The sequence below is a fragment of the Megachile rotundata genome, chromosome 3 (genome assembly GCF_050947335.1).
Source record: "Megachile rotundata isolate GNS110a chromosome 3, iyMegRotu1, whole genome shotgun sequence".
NCBI lineage: Eukaryota > Metazoa > Arthropoda > Insecta > Hymenoptera > Megachilidae > Megachile > Megachile rotundata.
In genome coordinates, this window is record NC_134985.1 from 18,681,343 (window position 1) to 18,702,803 (window position 21,461).

At 43.6% G+C, this 21,461-nt stretch overlaps 1 protein-coding gene and 1 long non-coding RNA gene across 4 annotated transcripts in view; one reads left to right on the forward strand and one right to left on the reverse strand.

The window, feature by feature from the left end:
- The window catches only part of LOC105663212 (uncharacterized), a 241,852-nt gene extending 221,936 nt beyond the window's left edge, over positions 1 to 19,916 (forward strand). Inside the window, exon 6 of the long non-coding RNA XR_013037653.1 lies at positions 16,457 to 19,916. This is a non-coding gene — a long non-coding RNA (uncharacterized LOC105663212). The remainder of the gene's footprint in view (positions 1 to 16,456) is intronic.
- The window catches only part of LOC100880274 (homeobox protein araucan), a 79,673-nt gene that overhangs the window by 26,301 nt on the left and 31,911 nt on the right, over positions 1 to 21,461 (reverse strand). For 2 of the 3 annotated variants that reach the window (XM_076529944.1, XM_076529945.1), the window contains exons 2-3: positions 12,250 to 12,645; positions 2,809 to 2,942 (exon numbers count right to left, since the gene is read on the reverse strand). In XM_076529944.1, the coding sequence (XP_076386059.1) occupies positions 2,809 to 2,942; positions 12,250 to 12,645 (530 nt within the window). The remainder of the gene's footprint in view (positions 1 to 2,808; positions 2,943 to 12,249; positions 12,646 to 21,461) is intronic. The other variant, XM_076529946.1, reaches the window with a different exon arrangement.

Here is a 21,461-nt window from a genome sequence, read left to right on the forward strand (position 1 = left end):
GTATTATTAAGCAAGTAAATTAATAGAGGCTCCGCGTGGAACGGGAAGGAGAACCGACAGAGTTGGAGAGGGTGGATATATTCCACGATAAACAATGCCTACAGAGTTCTGTGCCTCGCACATGCTTCTCCCTTTTATGCATTCTTCTTTGGGAAGGAAAGTTACACATATATTTTGTTATCATAGGTTCATTTTTTCTTAGAAATAAATGTCAATAAATCGAAAATGTATTGGTCGGTAGGTTGATGAAAATGTTGTAAAGTTAAGACTGTTCGGAGGAGGATTGTTATTTGAAGAAATATATTGCTGTAAGACAGTCGAATAATATTTATTTTTGTTTATACAATGTAAGAAAGAATGTAAATTATTATGTATTTCTGTATCACTAAAGTATCACAGTCTGGAGTTCAGCATCCGAGTGTTAAAGTAAAATAAGAGAGAAGCAAGCTCGAACGTAGTAAAAATGCGAAGATTCCAGGTTTAAAAATGAAACAACCATTTACTGTCGTCAGTGTTCAGTTTTTGCTAAGTCGGAATAAATAAATAAAATAAGAAGGGTAGAGTGGAAGGTAATAGAAGAGAAGGAAAGGAGGGAGAGAGAAGGTACGCACGCGTGTGAACTGGTGGAGTAGAGCTCGCGTGTTTGTGTGTGGACACGAGGGTTGCTAAGCAAAGTAAGTAAAGCACCTGTGGGAGCTGGGTCGCTTTCGAGGGTGGAAGGAGGTCGGTGGCGTTAGAGGTGGAAGAAGAACGAGTGGGAGAGGAGAGAAGCGGAGAGAAACTCGCGTGTATAACCGGCGAGGAAGAGACAAGGAGAGGTGTAACCGAGGGAGAATCGGCGAGAAAGAGAGAGAGGGAGACTGGAATTCGTCGGAGAGAGACGAAGAGAATAGAGAGAGGCCTGGCGAACAGGCGAGCCAACCCCGGGAGGAAGCCAATCAATAAACTCACTCACTCGCTCTCCTACGGAGAGAGACCTACTGCTCTCCCTACGCTCGCGATGCGACTATATACACACAGGCAACCTGGAAGCCTCCATTACGTACGCCCACTCGGTTGCCTACAGCCATTTTGTAACCGTTCGTCGTGCACCGTTTCCTCTCGAATCTCGGTGTGTCCTCATCCCCCTCGAGAGGAGACCGAGACACCCACCGCTTCCTCGACGATGACGAGAAATCGGCGAGATCAAAGGAATCAGAACGGCACGTCCAGACCGAGAGAGATCGAAACGAGAGATCTAAGCTCGATATTGGATCCTCTTTTGGCGATTTCTATCGTTCCAGACAGACCAGACCTCTGGCGTTCTCTCCTAATTGTTGCCTCGCCTTACTTTCCAACACGCCGCACACGCCACGTGAAACGGAACACGAAAAGTGTAACGTTGAACTCGTTTCGAGAAAACAAAGAAAAAGTCGTGGAAAAAAGGAAGGGTGATCAAGATTTACGAGCAACGAGGAAGAATCGAGAACCCCAAGTGTTTCCAATTACGACTAGCGTCGAAATCTATGTCAATGTCTCATTTTGTCAACGGCACGCGACACATGGTTTTCGAAAATAACCCTCTTTCCCACGAAACTTCCTCGTGCGTCGCAGAAACCCATGGAACATTTTCTTTGCGCCATCGGTGCTCTTGAATCGAGTTGCTATGCAGGTCAAGGGAATATCGCGTTAATGAAACTTCCAACAACTTCTCTCGCTTGTATCGATAAAGTTTCGTCTGGAATAACCATGATATCCTTCGAATCGTCGCAAAAATGATACTACTTTGAAAAAAAAAGCATTCGACAATGTTGTTCCTTCCACAAGAATCGACAACTTTTTCAGTTTTAATTCCCGCTCGATAAATAATCGTTCTACCGTTCTGACAGATTTTGATATATCACCGGTGTGTATCGCGATGCAACAGCGCGTCGAGCATGCTGCGCTACCAAAATAAATTTCCGTCGTAAATTCACCCCCGTCGGTATTTCGTTCGCCATTATTAATGAAAACACGGATCCGTAACGAAAATACACACCGTTAAAAGTAAGTGCGAGGATGCTGGCTAAGGAATCACTTACGGCGATACACACAATGTTTGCGGGAAGATCCGAGTGTCGTTTCTAAATGACGACCTCTTCTCGCCCATCGATATTCCTCCAGCTCGCTTCCCTACAAGATGAACTACAAGGGTCCTAGTGTTGACAGCACCCTCGTAACTCTTATCCACGAGCAGGAAGAACGAGCATCCGGTTTGCTCGTCACCCTTCTTACGGATTAATTGTCGCCCACCTTTGGCTGGGCATGCGTCGAGTTGTAAATACACTTTTAACCCCTCGAGTAGGAAGAATTCTAAGTCTCGACAGTTGTACAATCTTTTATTTCAACTGCGGTACATTATATTTCCTCTACATTTAAACTTATCTATACACGTAAGGAGCGATAATTGGTTACTAGTTTAAAAGTTGATGTAAAAGCTGAAAACTCAGAATTCAGTGTGCAAAGTGTCGATAAAACGGTCGACTTGAATTCATATCCTCTAGCAGACAGCGTCCAAAACGAGCTCAAAATTGAAACCATCGTGAACGCGCAACGGCAATCGTTACGTTCATATAAGCTTCAACGAGACGCTTAAAACTACCGCGGTTCTTCGATTGGATGGAGGGAAAGATATTACGGATTCGCGATAACGATAACCATTCCTGGCTGAGAGATCGTGACTCTTGTTTTAATGGCGGCACCGAGCACCAAAGTGGAGGGAGAACGAAGCGCGGGTGGTGGTTTAATCTAATGGAGCCGAGAGACCATGAAACCTGGTGATAAACTTACCCGTAGGCGGCCAGGGTTGGATCGTAGGGGTAGTAACCCGTGGTGGCAGGTTGAAGGGCAGCCGTGCCCCATGCAGCACCCATATCCGCCGTCATGCCCATCCCCGTCGTGTCCTTCAATCCGTACGGATTTCCCTGCAACGGAATCGTATAATTGATTACATCGGCAACGTTGTTTGCGGATTCCATACTGAGTGCGTTTAATGGCATCGTAAATAGCAAGTCTTGATTTTGGATGTAACAATAAAATGAAATTATAAATTTTCAACAATTTTATCCTAAATGTTACACAACACCGTTCGATATTGAAGAGTACGTTTTTAAAACCGAAAGCGTTTTAAACGAACTTTGATCGAACCAACAGGGCAGACAAGTGTACCAATCCAGTTTTGAAAACGATGATCAACGACTTGCACCGCGAACACGCAAGCATTTAAAAAAAATATAGCTGCAACCGGCGCATAATTTCGTTATCTCTGTGGCTGTCTCGCAACACAGTTGTCTTGTCAAAATTGCCCATCATCGTTTCCAAAGCGAGCCGCCCACTCTTTAGTCTGGCGCAATTTATGCAAATGTTTCGATCGAATTAAAATCGATCCATCATCTTAAGCGGCGATTTCGCGCGAGCCAGAATGGCAACGAGGTCACACCAGCAGCGAGCGGATCGGTCAATCCATCGTCGAGTGACTGACGATCCGTTAATCGAGCTCCACCCACGAGCGCGCGTCAAAATGCGAACTCGTTCGAGCGCGACGAAGCTGCAGTCGCAAAGTTATCGCCACGAAATCGCGAATTTCTCCAGAGGAGGAAGGGTGGAGCAAAAACTTGCGAGTTTAACGAGGCAAAGCAGACGGTGCAATGCCGTCTCGACCGGATACGCCTGCACGCCGACGCGAACGAGTCGATGGTGTTGTTTCGAGGTGTCGTTGCGAAGCGCATGGAGAAGCACGAACGGACGCGAAGAGAAAGAGGAATAGGTAAGAAAAAGGACGACCACGAGCGAACTGCCTAATGGTAGCACAATGGGATATTATTAGAACCGAAGGCTTAGAGGTGTTTGGCGCCAGGAAGTTTCGCGTTACAAAAAGATCAACGTCGACTCTTTAATTCCCCGAGGACCCATCCCCTCGTTTCGATTTCCAAATCCGCTGTCTCTGGTACCCTCGTGGCCCACTGTTTTCTCCTTTCTGCCTCTCCTTTTTTCTTTCTCCCCTTTTTTAGCGGAGGGAGAGACCGCGCATATTTATCCCTCTTCCTCGGCGCGTCTCTCCCTTAGCGTACCCTTTACAGGCGGCTTTAATGGCGACACGCGGGTGGTCCAGCGCCTTCCGACATAACCTGACTTTCATTTTTACATCCCGCAGATTTTCAAATTTTACAACTTCGTATCTTATCAAATATTCCCTGAAGCGAAATTTAAATCAAATATATTCGACCATACGTTATTCTGTTACTTTGTAGTCGATTATATATTAATGTATTAGCTGTACATACCACGTCTGTTTAATTTATTATTAAATTCCGTATCAGTTTGAGATACGGCGAGCGAACATTGTTTCAAAAGCACACGCATATGTGCACGATCCTCGCGTGTTAAAATTACAGATTCGAATTTGCGAAAATTACAGATCGATCTCTTTGCAGGCAGTCAGTCCACGGTCACGACACGCGTCTCATCCTTCTAAATGAGAAACGATGTCGCGACTGATTATCAGCGAGCACGTGCACGCGCGACTACGTGTATCGGTCGGATCGAGCACGACTTCCTACCCAACACGCAAGTCGAAATATACATACGTGACGAGTCGCGAAATTGCTAAACCACACGGTGATTTCGTATCAATTCGATTAACGATAGATTCGCGGTCGAATAAACGCTTCGTTTCATTCCGTTTCATCGCTAAACGATTTACTATCGCGACGATTATCCTGCACGAATGACACTGCGACGAAGTTAACGCTTCTGATTGAAAAAGTAGCTCCGTAATTTTCCAATCAATTCTCTTACCGAGATCTATTTGATAAATACGAATAATTGTAGGATTAATTGTACGTCACAGAACGTACTCGATATTGTTCTAATTTTAGAAGAAAGCTGTTCAAAGTATAGGAAAGTTCTTTCTGATTTTTGAAAAAATAAAATCACTTGCGATATAACTGAATACCGATCTCGCTAGTACATCGATAAATATAGAAGCATCAAGAAGAGAGAAAAGATACAAAACGTGACATTTAGTTGGTATTGCAAAGGTGTTGTAACAGGAAATGCTGTGGTAGTTTGATATAATATAAACTGATAAAAATATCCCACTAATACCAGTCCCATTCAGCGAAAAGTCCATGCAAGCTCGTGTCTAGCCAATTAGGAAGCAGAAGCACGTGCAAAAGTTTCCCAAACGAGTCACAATACGGCAAACTACCCCGTCTAAACGGGGTTGGCCAGAGTTCGACTCGGAAACAGTGACAAAAGACAACCGGAGGAAAAGTTGGCCGAATATAAAGAGGGGACACGGCAAGCCCGTCACGCGAGGCCTTCAAAGTTAAAGTTCGAAGCTCTGCCGGCAGTTGCTCTGTGATAATTTAATTAACGTCGACAAAGGACGAGGGGAATGAGTATCGACTCGTGGTCGATGACGAAGCCGTAGAGAGCTTCCGCGTGGGACAGCAGCTTTCAGAAGCTTCGACGTGATCCATTCTTGGATCACCTTCGAACTCGAGGTGGTAAGCCACGCTCGAGTTTTTATTTATTTCTGCCGAGGACCACCGTGATCGTCTTAAAGAGCCTGCCTTTTTTATTAGTTCCTTTATCGATGCCAGCTCTCGCGCCACCCACTTCATTCAATGCTAATACGAGTCTTATTATATTATAATGCTCGTCGAAACGACGTGCTCCAATCGGTAGCACGTGCTTAAATTTACAATTCGTTATTACACTTTAGCTCACGGAATTAGCTTCAGAACTCTGGACTCTGTACGACACTCGTAGACCGTGTTCCAAAAAAAATATTTTCAGTTGGAAATTCGGTCATTAACATTAGAACAGTTGATCGAAATACACCTACTTTTATTTTATTATATTAATATGTATACGCGTATATGTGTCTTCATCGATAAGATTATATTGTATTCGATACACGTTACTAATGACTTCACCCTTTCCGATTAGATTAGTTAACACCTCGGGTAACGCGAGCAACTATTTTCACACGATAACGAAACTTTATTACCTTGATTGGCAGACTTGCTTTTCACGATCATTAATAGCCTTTCAACCGTACGAGCATAAAAGGTTCAGATCTAATTCATAGACACAAAGTTTCATTTATTACCTCTCGCGATAAGCACAATTCCGCGACTCGGTTCTAATTCAGAGACTCGTAAATTTGCTTTTTATATTCGAGGAGAAAAATAATTCGATCGTTTAAATTCAATTCATGGACTCGAGGACTTTATTACTCTGACGATAAAGATTTGCGAGTTGGACTTAAATATGACCTGTTTATTGTAACATTCTGAGTAAATGGTTGGTGGAACTTGAGGATTGATTTCCTCTCGGTTCGAACGTCGATATAGTAAGTAGCCTCCGAGGAAGGAGGGTCAAAGGTTCGTCAAAATTCTCAAAATTCCCGGTGGCCGGTCATTTATGACATTCCAGGGTTCGTTGTCGCGGAGGCTGAGCGATCGTCGCGTGCACGAAATTGCAGGACGAAGCTGAAATTCCATGAACGACCGAGCGAAGCGGTCAGGTCGCAGGCCGACTGCAATTTATCGCGATAAAGGTGCAAAACTATGACGTTCGACGCACCGTCTCGCGACAAATGGCATTCTTCGAGCGTCAATCGGTCAAGCTCGACTAATAACGCCAACTACCATCTTGATAGTGGATTCTGCTTCTACGGTCACGAGAATATTTACTCGATATGGTGAACGCGATTGTATCGCGGTAACCGATGCTTCGAGTATCTAAATAAATTATCTTCTACTTAAAGAATAATCGTAAGCTATTAAAACGATTATTCGCAAATTGCATGGACTATTTTGCGACCCTAATTAGCGTTCATTCCACTCGTATCGTGTAACCAACATGAATTGACCAGATTTTGCAGCGTTCCAAATAGGATCATTTCGAAAGTCTAATCTTTATTCCCGTTGTCGGACACTTTTCTATCTAATCATGTTCCCGGTTGGCCATACATGTAACCAGGTTAATTTTCATAATCAAATCATTTGGCCGTTTACGACACGCTTTATATGCAGAATGTTAAGCGACGCGGGCAGCGAGCATTACACCAAGTCGGAAAGCATGACGATCAGCTGGAAAATAAAGATCACCTCGAGTTGCTCTGAACCGAAGCGTGTAGGCACATTGTATCGCATGCAAGCCGCGCGTAACTGCCAATTATAAGAGCGTAAACGTCCGCGATTAAGAGTGCTACGTGTGTTACGCTTATCAATGAGCCGTAAAGTAACGCATTTCACGATATCGCGGATCGGAATGCTGGTACAGTGGCACAGAGAGGCATGCAAACCAATCATTATCCCTAAACCGTTAATACCTTCATTGTACAGGCGAAAAACGATAATTAACCTCTCATTTATTAACTGCAGTTGACATTGATCACGGATTTTTAATATTCGCCTCGTTTACATTATGGACTTTCGAATATAGGAAATAGAAATAAGAGAATTTAGGATTTAACACTAAACCTACCGACATGTGTACACTTACTTTGAAATTAAAAATGAAGTTGAAGAATAAATATACAAACGACGAAACATAAATTGGCACACATTTATTCTTTATCTTGATGAAAATCAATGCTGATTTCAAGGAATGTACTTTAAAAAAATGTGTACCTTATAATAAGAGCGGTAATGTGTACCTTGTGGAGCGGTCATTTGGTTTGGTAGTTTTAGAGTTAAAAACATAAGAATATAGAGATCTGGAAGCAATAAAAATCAAGGTGTAACAAAATCTAAGAACATAAGGATTAATTGGAACAGACAAAAAAATTTGAAAGTACATGAAAATTTCGAAGACTCGAAAGTGAGAAAATTGAAAAGTTTGCGAATAAGGTCGTGAGTTAGAAAGAGCGATGGAGACGGTACTAGCGAAGGTTAGGTCGTAGCGGTTCGCAGACAGCTTCTCCCTGCTTCCTTTCAGCCGACCACTTCCTCTTACCTCTTAACCCGTTTTCCACGAACGAGTTGCAGACCGCACGCACGAATCGCGGAGAACACGATTTTTCATAGTCGCGTCGAAGCCTGCGGTCGATAACGTTCCGCCACGTCTAATCGCCGTGCCGGGTCGAGGTTGGCCAGTTTATGAATGGCATTATCGGTGAACGTTGACATAATACGCGCACCGGGTGTCACAAAATATTCCGACGGCAATTAACATTAGCAGCGAAGTAGTTATTCCGCGGGGCTGACTGAGAAATCGCGGAGAAATTTACGCCTGGTATTAAAATCTGCATTCCTTCTATCTCTGTGCCCCTCGGTGGCGATAAAACGCCAATCTAAATTAATTTGCCCGGCCGATACACGGGGCTAATGTCCACGCGGGGACATTTATAATACCCTAGGTGCCACGGAATCGCGAGACCCGTTAAAGTCAACGATTACGCGTTTATGGAACGGGGTGGAAAAGAGAATCGAGTTCAATTGACTGGAACGAGCCGGGCAATCTTTCGGTTATTGGATAACCGAATGATACGCGGTGATTACCCTAATGGTCGCTGCGAATTCGAACAAACAGAGAGTGGAAGATTTTAACGTGTCGCTAAAATTACTCCGACGATTCGAGACGGTTTCGATCGGGAAAAGAATCGTTGTCTATTTTCCGCGAGACGATAAGGAACAGCGATCGTATCTATTGTTATCTAACTACGTCTAATCGTGCCGGCAAGATCAAACGGATCATTTGCAGTAGTGTAGATAAACTCGAGAGAAAAATAAGTTCGTGTATCGCCTCGGAGACGATAACAGCCTACTTGAAGAATCAATGTCGCGCAATCGACACTCTGGTCGGGAAATTTGAATGTCGCAAATAGTGATTCACCTGCAGGGGGATTAAATCGTTCGTTATCTACGATTGCACCCAGTTCGTCCATTTGTCGAACTTGAAACGGCTGTACACCATTGACCAATGAAGAGTGACGCGTCGTTATCGGAAGACATGCGCTGATTGGTTCATCGCGATTTACTCGCGAGTTGGGATAGAAATTCGTAATAAATAATGGAAAATCATCGATATCTCGATTTATTACGTTTCGATATTTATAGGCCGTATAGGTTGTTAGTTTAATTATATATTAGATATATTATAAATTATATATTATATTCTGTTCACAGAGTCTTCGTTACAGTTGTTACGCAACCCACTGTAATTTCGAATTCAAAGATCCTGTCCCGTCGCTGATAATATAATGGAAAGTCCACCTACTGCGTATTAATTATATGAAGTAGCAAATGGATCATTTGAATTGGTAAATGCTCATACTCGGTCTAATTATGTCATGTAACACGGTTTCATCGTTCGATCATCGAAAGAAAAAATTAATTAAGCACTAATATATCGTGTATCTTTGCACTCAAGCCATCATACAGTATATTTTTTTCTCACTTTACTTCCGCCAGATTATCGCGATTGATTTTCAATGAACTGTATTCTGTAAGCAAAAACGCGTACAGAAACTGGTATTCAAGTTCCCCTGCTCGATTTTACATTTCCGTCTAAGCAAGATTCAAATGGAAAGATAGTCGCACTGCTAGGTTAATCTTATTTCCAGTTTTGTATCAATTTGTACTTTCTACCGCGTTCGCCACACCGATCGATACAAAGAGGTAAAATAAAGTTGCGCCGATCGACAAATTGGATTTAAGTTCGGAATACAGGAAAGGGTTAAATCGCGTCAAATACAGCGCGGATAACAAACTGGTTCTTCGGTTGCAAATATTGTCTGGCATAATCGTCAAGTGGTCGAACTTCGATCTGAAGGGGGAACACGCTGCAACAAAGTAGAATATCCAGTTCGTTTGGCCGATCGAGGGCTTACTACAACTTGTCCGCCGTTATTCAATATCACTCTTGGACCGTCGTTGAAGTACGTACAAGATAAATGACTATATGCTTCGTGCAAAACGGGCTAATTATTATCATTACCCCAATTAAATCAAACTCAACGTTTGAACAAATCATGCTCAACGTGTCTCAAGTTTGTCTCGGTTGATTGAGAGTATAATTATTGCGTGTGAAAGTTTGCATAAAGATGACAGTACGGAAACGATGATTCAAACTGCTCGCTCTTCAATAGTTAGACACATAATTTCTCACTGGAAGGTTCTAAAAAGTATTCCGTAACGGTGTTACAGAGTACTGCAGTATGTAAGCTAGAACTACAGGTAGTTTTACAAAAACCAAGCTCAACGAACAAAACGGTCTACTTCATTTTAACGAAGGTTCCTGTTGCAAAACGGGGTGCTTCTTGTTAATCGTTCCCCCGACTAAACCCAATGCGCCGACCGTCCGCGACGAGTTACGAGCTGACAAAAATGAAAAGTTGCTAAGAAGTAACTGGAGAATTTAATTATCAGCTCTCTTTTCTTCCACGTTCCTTTCCGCTCGTCGAAGCAACTTGTATCAGGCGACTCGCAACATCTGGCGAAACGAGTGTTTTCCGAGCAATCTTTTTATCGTTGTCTACCTCCCTGCTAGCTAGTATCCACACGCTCGAGTGCAGATATAAATTGGCCGAAACGGAGATACGATCGGTCGTTTATTTCTACGTTAATTACGTTTATCACCGCTATCGTCGATGTGTTCGCGATTGTAAAACGTTTCGAGTCCATGTACGTCATTGCTCTTACGCGATCGTTTGGAAAAATTTCGTTCGATCACCACACACTTCATCCGGTCGCACAACGCTGTCGGATGATTTCGATAAAATCTCGGGATTTCAGAAAAACAAATTTCTTCACGAAAGTTCAGAATTTTTACATTTTGAATTTTACGACTTTCGGACTCGCGATTTTAAGGGCTGGAATTTTACGATTTTAGGAAGTTTAAAATTATGTCCTGAGAGTCTGAAATTTTAGGACCGTGGATCTCTGGATTTTAGGACCTGGATACTTCGATATGTTAGGTATTTCAAATCTTTCGAATCTTAAGATTCCATAAGTTTAAGTGCCTTGGGAACTCGGAATTTTGAGAACTTTTTAAGACTTTAAGACTTTAGGATCAATTGGTAGATGAGTCAGTATGACTCACGTCAGATTACATCGAGCGAAAAAGACACACGTATCTTCGCGGCTTCGAAATATAATTCGATACTCGAAACAGTGTTTCCACCGTCTCGATCACCCACGCCGTCATTGTCGTTAGCGCGAAGCAAAGCGAGCAGCGCATCTAGTCGACAACGGGCGCCTGTTTGGTCCGCTTCTCTGTCCAGGACTTATTATTAGCCGCGTTTTTTCCTCGCGTGCACCGGGCACGACGGAATAAACCGGTGTCTTTGCAGGAGAAACGCGTGTTTCACAAGATTCTCTGCCTCCCTGGCGAAGAAGCGAGTAGCGAATTTTCCCCTGAAATATAACCGCGAATCCATCACGGAGTCCTCGTTAGAGGTAGCGTCTCGACGCGTCTTCCGCGAACCGAAACTTAAACGAGATTATCGCTCCGCTCTCGACAGCCGTGCGTGAATAATTCGACGCAGCCGGCGACGGAGACGGAGCTCCAAAGAGAAACGCGGGAGACGTATGGATTCACGAGGCTAAGGAGTTCGAGCAGCGGCCGATTTGAGACGTCCCTGGCTTCCGTCAGCGGAATTCCGAGCTAATTCGTGGCAAGACCGCTCGCTAATCCGTCTCGAGTTTAGCCGGCAGGAGTAATAATCGTCGGGCACGCCTAGCTCGACGGGCCGATCAATCTGACGTCGCGATGGCCGTCGTTGTGCTCGAACGAATTGCAAAACCGCCTCTAATACCTGTCGACGTGGAAGTACGCCGCTCCGTGCACGTCCTTCTCCGTCGTGGTCGAGCTAATAAACCGTTTAATGATTGCGTTTATAAATACGCGCAGCCGGCTCGTAACTCTTCCGATTAGTTGGTGGGATGTGTAATTTGGCTGATTTATCGGGCCTACTCGAAACCGAGCGTTCTCGCAAAAGCTGGACTTGAAATTTGTCCGGCGATCGTTGCCAAGCCGCTACACCCCGAATCTCTATCGGTAGCGCGTAATCTACCGGTGTGTAACAATGCCATCGACGATTCGTGCCGCGTACGTTGCACGCGCGCGATGGTGTTTCCATGCGCCGCGCCGATGAATTATTCATCCGGCGTTACGCAAAACCCGCCGCTAATTATCGTCCAACAATTAAGCGACCTTCTGTACAAAGCGAAAAGAAAAACTAGGCCAAACAAGGAGAAAAAGACGGAGACTCACCAGAGGAGGGTAGAACGCGGAGCTGTCCATGCCGATGCTGGGGTAGGGCCCTTGGTCGGTGGTGGAGGGCGTCGGCGTGGGGTAAGAAGAGTAGGAGGTCGCCGTGGGTGCTAGCCTCGGATACGCACCCAAGGCGAGCCTCGCCGCGCTGTCGTACTGACAGCTGCACACCGTTTGCCCCGTTACGGGGTCCGTCATCATGGGCCTGCCGTTCTCGCAGCAACCGGGCCCCGTGGCACCACCTACCGGGGTGCTCGCACCTCCGGACGCGGCCGCCGCCGCGGCGCCCGTCGTCGTCGCCGTCGACGACGGTGACAGTGCACCTGGGCTCAGTGCACCTCCCGACGACATCGCCGGCGACGTCGCCGTCGTTGGCTGTCCGCCGCTCACCAGCAGCTGAAAAGGTTACAGTCTTTCATTAACAAGGTGTTCATTTCTTCCCCGCGATTATTTCTTCCGTAATTCCCTCCCGTGTAATTTCCCGACTCTCGAACGTTCGTGCACCGGCGAATTATGCGCCCCCTACTCCCCGGCCTGTGTGCACCGTTCGCTGATTCCCCGCTAGAAACGTAATAGTTATGATTCCCACGATTTACCGAGTAGTTGTTAATTACGTATATCATTCTTGACGAAAAACGGAGATAAGAGGTAGCTAAGATGTCGTCGATGAAATCTTAAGTGCTAGCAACGTCAAACAATAAGATAAATGAGTCGGATAACGAAATTGAACCGGGATGACATATTTGTCAAATACAGATTTCTGGGACGTTATCAGCTACATTTAAAGAGTTACATTTAGTTAATTATATTTATAAGTGGAAACAAGATTGTTACTTAGCGAAATTCCCGATAACGATTCATCGTTGTTTCTACTCTGATTTTTTCGTAGAAAAGTATTGTTCGAGGTATAGAAAATGTAGTTACGGATTAAACTAGAAAATCGAGTATAAAAATAAGTCTCGTGTAAGGGGTTAACGGCGATAATGGCTGTAATTTCGAAAGCAGGTGATATTCGCTTATCAGCCCGATCCGATTATAAATATGCGCGGCCGATAACTCGATAGCAATTTCATGTTACTTTAATGGACGATAATCGAAAAGGAATAGCGGTATCTCTCTCGTTATTAAGCCACAGATGACACTTGACAATTAATTTCTTAAAAGGTTCGTCCTGGCTACGCCGGTAAGACTATAACCCCTTCGCGAACATATAAAAGAAGCTGTAACGATCAAACGAGGAGGAAGGAGAGAACAAAAAAATAACGAAACATATTCCCTTTCGAATTACGTTTGGCATCGATGTTCCCCCGCGATCGCGAACCTTCGATAACAATAATCGTCACGTAATTTCGTGTAACGACGCCCAGAGTACCTTGAACACCATTCGAGGCTTTCGACAACTAGCTGAGTAAATTAAATGGAAATTTATCGACCGGTCGATTCGACGATACAACTCGAATTACTGCGAACGTTCGTTTGCGAGTACATACACGAAAGTACTCGAAAGGCGGTAAATTAAAACGAACGTAGATTACTCACGATTAAAATATCTTTGCCCATTCCTGCTTAATACTCGATGACGGGTCGAGTCTTTGATGACTCAACCCGTGATTTGCTATTTATATTCAGTTTTAAACGATATTACATTTTCGTTCGAAAAACTTCCTACCCCTTCGCAGTAGACATTTTTGAAACATGGTACTGGTATGTTTCCTTGACCCACGTGGCAATGTTTGCAGCAATGCAGATTGCACATGGTCGTAGTAGCACAACGAATGACTATACAAAACTGTATTAGCACGGCAATATAAGAAGAGTTTTTGGTAAAAATTGTGCTACATCATTCTGAAACTCTGTAGAACCTCGTTGTCTACCGAAATGTTCTAATCGAAGTGTGCTATCGATTCAAGAAGCTCGAACAAGCTAACACGGAACAGTTACGTCAAATCACGATAACAAATATCTTGTCACGTACATGTTTTCGCGTATAATTGCTACAAGCTGGACAAAAACCGTTCCATGTTTTATATAACAAAGAATTAGCTATTACCTTACCGAGTTATCGTCCTGGTAAAATGGTAAACAGATGCAAATGAATGACACGTTTGTAACTATGTATTACTGTGTAACCTCATAACGTGTTTCGTGTTAAACATCGAATGCTCAATTGACAGTGTCGCACTGATCGAAATTGTACACGCATAGTTTCCCCGTTGAAAAAACGAAGTTTCTCGATCATCGGGCTTGTGTACCTACTCGTATCGAGATGCAGATTCAATGTCATTTTCGAACATCGTATCTGCGAGATCGAACATGTTCATAATTTGCATTCTTGTCGACTCTATGAAAAAGAGATCGATATCGAGCAAGGAGAACGAGACACTAACGCCACGGTAGCTGCTTAATTAAGGTTAATAATTTCTACAACGTACCATCGTCTGTGAAAGAAACCGAAGGAAAAAGTGACATGTCTATCAGTAGCAATCACAGAGATACCTGTTGCACAGTTCAATGAAAATGTCATAAATAACTACGCAGCGAAAGAAAATGAACGGGTGGATAATAAATGTCAATGAGTGTTAATTACAGACTGTCTTACATAATAATCTCGTGTTAATAACTCTGTTATAGCTTCAAGTTCTGTTCGCAACTTTCGTCGCGAGTACCAGCCTCGCCTTCGGAGATACCCACTCCGACTCAACTGCGTTGGAACTTCCATTTCATTTGAATAATCGTGCAGCGACTAGCCATATCTTTTTTACTTGGGTCGTTGATAAATGCCTCGGTTACTTTAATGAATACGCAATTTAATCGGTGCACTTCCTGTCATTAATTAAACATGGTCGTATCGATCTGCCAATTTTGGAAAAGATGCATCCCTCGCTCCGGGACGGAAATACGTGTTTGATAAATGAAAGTAAAATACGAAAAGAAATGGATCGAGTCTGGACAACAGCTTGTTCGCGCGAAAGTTACGTGGCTGTTGATGAAAATAAATTAAAAGTCGCATACGAATGCGCAGAAGGGTTCGGGCCAGAAGATGATCGGCCCGCGTTCTCGTCCAATTTCACGGCGGGACGCTATTTAAGTATCGGTCGGCGATAAATTATCAAGGGAAATTTGTAGCCGCCGTCAGCAGGCGTCGAAATATCTTACGACTATTTAGCGCGACGTGGAATCCCGTTTTTCGTAAACACGTCCGCGCTGTAGAGGGGTCAGGGAAGCGAAAAAGAGATACGGGGACCGCGTTATAAAAAACGCTTTCTGGCGACACGATTTCCTCCGATTCTTTTCCGTTTCTTTCTCCTCGTCGCAGTTTCGTGAAAACAAAGCAACCGAGGGAAAAATCATCGCTTTCGAGAAAAATAATGTTTTCCTTGGTCCTATTTATCACCGTTTCCCGTGGGCGGGCCCTCGATTTCGACACTCTTCTCTACGAATAGAAAAGATAGTACGTGCGCGAACCGTTTCTTCTCTCCCCGTTTTCCACACGGATTCTCCCTCTATCTGCCCTTCCCTCCTCCTTCCGTGCCACCGCGAAGCTCCGTTCTCTCGAAATAACTGCGAGCCCTCTGTCGTATTAATTACCGGGATTCATTTCATCCTCATTTACCGCCAGCTAATTTACCGAGGAGAAGCCTACCGCGATATATGTATATCTCCAACAACCCTTTGCGCGGCAATTCTAGCTATAAAGCCTAGTTTACGTTCGCGGAGCAAACGGTAATATAGAGCTACTAGGAAAAATCTTCGAGCTTAACTTCGTTGTCATATATCTGCACAAGTGCACCTACGTTAAACTTTACCGCTGTACAAATTTACTTATTGTTTCCTAGAGTGTAATCGAGTTTCTGCTAATCCCGATAGTCATCGTTTTATAACCTGTTTGCTGAATATGCGATAAAGTATTGCCACCATGAGGGTACTCGAGATCCACATCAGTTATTATGATCTTGACGATACATCGACGTCATGCTTAATCAGTACGGTGATGATTGCGAGATCATGAACTATAGAATATGTGATAGAAACATCCGAATATTCCTCAGCTGGTGAGAAAGAAAGAACATCAGTTAGAAAATTCTTGTGGAAATTGTCCAGTACCAAATACAGAAAAATTGATAATAATTTTGTTGTCCATCCACAGCCATCAGCGAAGCAACATTTTCGCCATGATCATTCGGATCTGGTCGTTTCTCTATTTCAGCGAAGCTAGACCTATGGTCGTTGGCACGGAAGGTGGCGCAAAAACAGGCGAGAAAAAAGGGCAAGAGAAGGGAACGAGGTAAACCGAACTTTCGTGAACAAAGAGCCAAGAGAAGAAGGTGTGGTGGAACACCTCGAGGCCGTGACAACACGCGTGCGATCCCGCGTGTGTGTCCCCGTGCACGCACCACTGTTGCGTCGAGCTAGCTACCGACCTTCTATCCCCGGCTCTTTCCTCTCCCGTTGCGGCTCCTCCAGCGAGTCTGGAGCCATTCACGCCCTGCTGGGTTTCCCATCGGAACCTTTTAAAAGCCCGCTTTCACCCCCGCGGCAAGCATCACCGCGAAAACCCTGCGATCCCTGCCCTCCAGGAAGACTCCCGATACGTCCCTTTTCTTCCTTCTGCCGCTGCCTTCCACTTTCTCATCCTCTACACGATTCGGTGACGCTCGCGAATCAACCCCTCGAGACTGGATTCGTTCTTATGGCGGATCTCTCCCTGCTGGAAATACTCGAGTAATTGAGAAATAAAATTAAACTGCAGGTGTACCGGGGCGTTGGCCCATCGTACCGCTTTTTAAAACCGAATGTCGATACGCACGAGCTGAAGAGGTTCGTGGAAAACGTTAAGTATGGTATATGGTTGGCCAGATACAGGGAGTAGCAGTGCGTGATATAAAGAGTAAGCTGATATTTTCTTGGATGCCGATAATGAGCAACAATTTGCTGCTGCGAACGTGTAATTTCGATGTAAATGGCTCGACTCGAATCTTTCGTGCGGTAGCGGGTTTACAATGTTTCGATGCTTGATGTACGAAATAAACGCGATGCTGATACGCCAGTATGCTAATTGCGCCGGGTACAGTTGCGTAAATCGGTGCTTCGTTGACGATCGTTTGTCGAATAAAGATTGTTTCCACGAAACATCCTCGGATAAGAAAATGAAATGATATTGCCATTATGCAGATTGGCGTCGTTCGTTCGTGACCCTAATTAGTAACATTGCAGGAATTTGTACTCTTGGCATGATCGGTTTATTAGGGACCGAATTGTTGTCGCGTTTCGATTAACTCTATTGTTCTTTCTTAATCGACGTGTTACCCGAAATTCCTAAAATTCAATGTGAACACGATGTTCCGTTAATTGTTTAACTAAATTATTTATCTGTACTAAACATAATTGCTTTGATACTGCACGATAGCATTTCTATCTGTTATACAACATTCGCGTTAATCCCCCTAGACATTTTGAACACGAATTATCCAATCAATAATTAATTATAGATCAACAATTCGTATTCATAAGTATAATTTCATTACGCGAAGTAATCTCGACAAACGATCTACCGATAAAGATCGCAAATACGGTTTTCGTATCGAAGACGATAAAAAGACTCGGTCAGTTTTTCAACTTTCTCGCAGCAATTGAACCGTGCTAATCTATCCACGATCTCGACACGATAAGTCCGCACGAATTTCTAGAAACGCGTGCGTCGTAGAAAAAGCGGTACCTCGAAGCACGAGAAAAGATGGAGTCGAGTCCTCGAAGAGTAAAACTCGCGAACGTAAAGGGTTCTTCGTAAACAGGATTACACGTGTCCAAGTTGAGCTAAGCAGCGGTTTGATCGCGAGTTATCGGTGCTCGTGCAAAGTAACTGGAGAAACTTGACAATAAGGGGTCTCGAGCGCACGCGAACGCCAACAGATCCGTGTCGCGAGCCTATGAATTCGATTCTCCATCGAGATTAACTCTGATCCGCTTTGATCGAACGAACGAGCCCGCTCGAGGAGAAATAACGCGGCCAAAGGAACGCGAACACGCGCGCGCAATTCGTACGAAAAAGATGGCGGACAAGGAGATCACGAATGGACACGGTCTCTCCAACCCTCCGCCTTTCTTCCTTCCATGTGTCTTTTTCTGCGGTACAAGAGCCGAAGAATCTTTAGTCCTCTCCTCGTCGGTTCTTCTACAACGAATACGGACCTTCATGCACCCCTCTTCCAGACAAATTAACCGTGACGCTGATTTCTCTCCCGGTGAAACGTTGCGTTCGATCAAAGTTTAACCCTTGACGATCTAACTCGCTGAACTGATTTTTTTCGGGATTTCGAGACAATTTGAGACATTAAATAGTAGAGATAATTTTACTGATAAGCGTTGTTGGAGTTGTATTGAAAAATCGTTTAAACAACGCAATAAAAAATTGTGAATAAATAAATAAAAATTGTGAATGAATAAATAAAAATTGTGAATAAATGTCAGTTATCGAGAAGGGAAAGAAAAGGTGAAAATTGCCACACTGTTGCGTTAAAGTTTAAGTTAATCAAACAGAAAGCATTGTATCTATAAATGTTTACCTGTGTACATAAACTTGTATTTTTATATAATCTATAAATCTGGTGTTCAATTTGTAATAATGTTTTTCGTAATAGTGTAGCGAATAAATATTCATTGCTGTCATGAATTCAAATAAAAAAGGAAAGTGCGATTATATAATCATTGTATAAAATTAAAACTAAGGCAAGTGAAACTACAGTACAAATCGTAAATCAGTATACTCTTTTAATCTTTTTGGCCAATAAATATCGACTGTTGCGAAGAGTTCGGAATAAAAAATGTTGCTACCTTGCGTGGAAAAATAAAATTGAGAAAGTGAAACTATTTTACTGTAGCACATAAATCCGTGCAATTTTTTTTCGAACATGAATATTGCAAGTAAATATACTACAACGAATTTGTAGTAACAAAATAGAGAATGCAGTGCAGTGGGAATTATGAAATTTTTTGCGAAACTTTCGTGAGACGGTTCAACAGCTCGGATTAATATTGAGCTGCACGATCGCAATTTGTTTCGATCGATTTTGAACAAGGTTTAATCGGATTTCAAGCCTCGTTATCTCCTGTCTCTGAAACGAATATTGCTTTTATCTTACACGTCAGAGGTGCTCGATAAGCGCGTGTCCCAATGGATTTTCTATTTCTGCCAAATCGAATGATCCTACTTGAAATGCATCCGAGTGAATAAGAATATGATAGCTTATAAAGCGAGTTAATTTTTAATGATTGATGAGGAAGGTGCGATGTATGGACAATACAATAGATGGAGTTCGTAATTGCGTGATAATTTCAACATGTAGGTAATACAACGCGTGGCTATATAGCGTATACCGTACTATATACCGTAATGTAAGATTTATGCACTGTCGTGGATCAAAAAGTACTGATACGAATCGTTGAGGAATTCTGTTAGATTATGGTAGGAAGGTACACATAAAAGTCCGCATAATATTTGCAACACAACGAGAGTCCGGTGCTCACGCATGCACTACCAAATAAAGAAAGCTACATCAATTAGAAGCATAAAAGTTGCCATAACATTTCGTATCAGTACGATAATCGTCTTCTAACTCCGCCTTCTTTGTCTGCGCCCTCTTTAAGAAACAATAAAAAGGAGAGCTGTTTTTCACAAGATTATATATAGTAACCACGTCGTATTTTTCAATCCGTGCACCCCCAGGCGATATAAACAGAGTCGTAACAATGGAAACGAGGAAAAGATCCGGTAGTAAAGTTTGAAATATAAAGAAGCCCATGATTTCGGTCGGTGTCTGGTGAGCAACGACGGACACGCACCAGATGCCAGTGAAATATCGTATGGTAATGACGGCAACAATTTAACGTTAATTACCTCCGGGGGCTAAAGGGCGCCACGGAATGCCGCTAGCAGTTTCGTGAGGTTGGCTTTAAAAACGTCGAGATGGAAAAGGATGCAAAAGCTCGTCAGGGTGCCGGCGAAGATCTATTTGAAGCCCTAAAGACTCCGTTAAAGTGGCTGTAACTCGACGTTAAGAAGGCGTGAACGTTAACTGTACGAGTGACGGGTCTCTTCTGGTATTTTTATGCGGCTCGCCGCGAAACGTTTCTTTACCGAGTCAATTTTTACGAGGAATCTCGCGGCTGCGTTTCCCGAGAAAATCCTCCTTGACTGATCGTTATCGCGCGATTTTTTCCAAGATAAACACAAAGATAAAAACGATCCCTTTGATCTTCCAACTCTCTTCGCGACAATTTTTCTCGCTTATAAATACATACTTTCGCATATTTATCTCACTTCGTGTGATATATGGTTACCGAAGCACCCTAATTTTAAGATTCAGAAAATTAGGGAGTTTGAGAAGTCTGGAGATAATTGTAGAGTGTAATTGATTCAGCGATGAAGAACGAGGAGGTATAAGTATGAAGAATACGAAGAACAAAATCATATTGGCGAGTGGAGAGTCGAGTGAAATTCGATCTACCGGATATACATATCGATCGTTTTTCTCAGAAACGACATTCCTACATCGACCATGCTCTGCGGCCGAGAGTCGTGGATCTCGCGAAAAAGAGGGAACGTCCGAATTATTCGCGCCGACTGTACAGAACCAGGTCGTCGTTCCTTCGGGGACTGGACACGCGTGCACCTTTAAAGAGCAGGTAACCGGTTCCCGTGACGTGCGTGTAAGGTCGCTGGTGGACCATCGGGTAAGTACGTGCGAGAATCGGTACCGTAATTGTTGATACCGTCAATCATTAACGAAGGATCTTCGTACGAGAACGGTCGATCGTGCCTCCGCTAAATTTCGCTTGTCCGTTGCATAAACGCAACACGGTTGATAATAACAAAGTATAACATCACGGGAGTTAACGATCCTCGAAATTTCCGCCAAGCGTGTAAACGGGAATCTAGCCGGCCATTATGGTAACCGATCGAACGTCCAACAACAAAGTAATCATTTCACCTGGCAATAATTACGGTGAGCTTCTGTGTATCATTAAAGTCTCCTGTCTTGACGAGGCGGAAGAAAAATTGATGTGTAATAAGCATCCTTTATGGTGGTTATTACACGCCACTGCGATGTATATGGAATCGTAAATTTTCTATATGCGTGCAAGAAATGTTTGTGTTAACGCGTTGACTGCGATGGGTGGGAACGGTGTTTTCGACTGCAGCGTGTGACGATAAA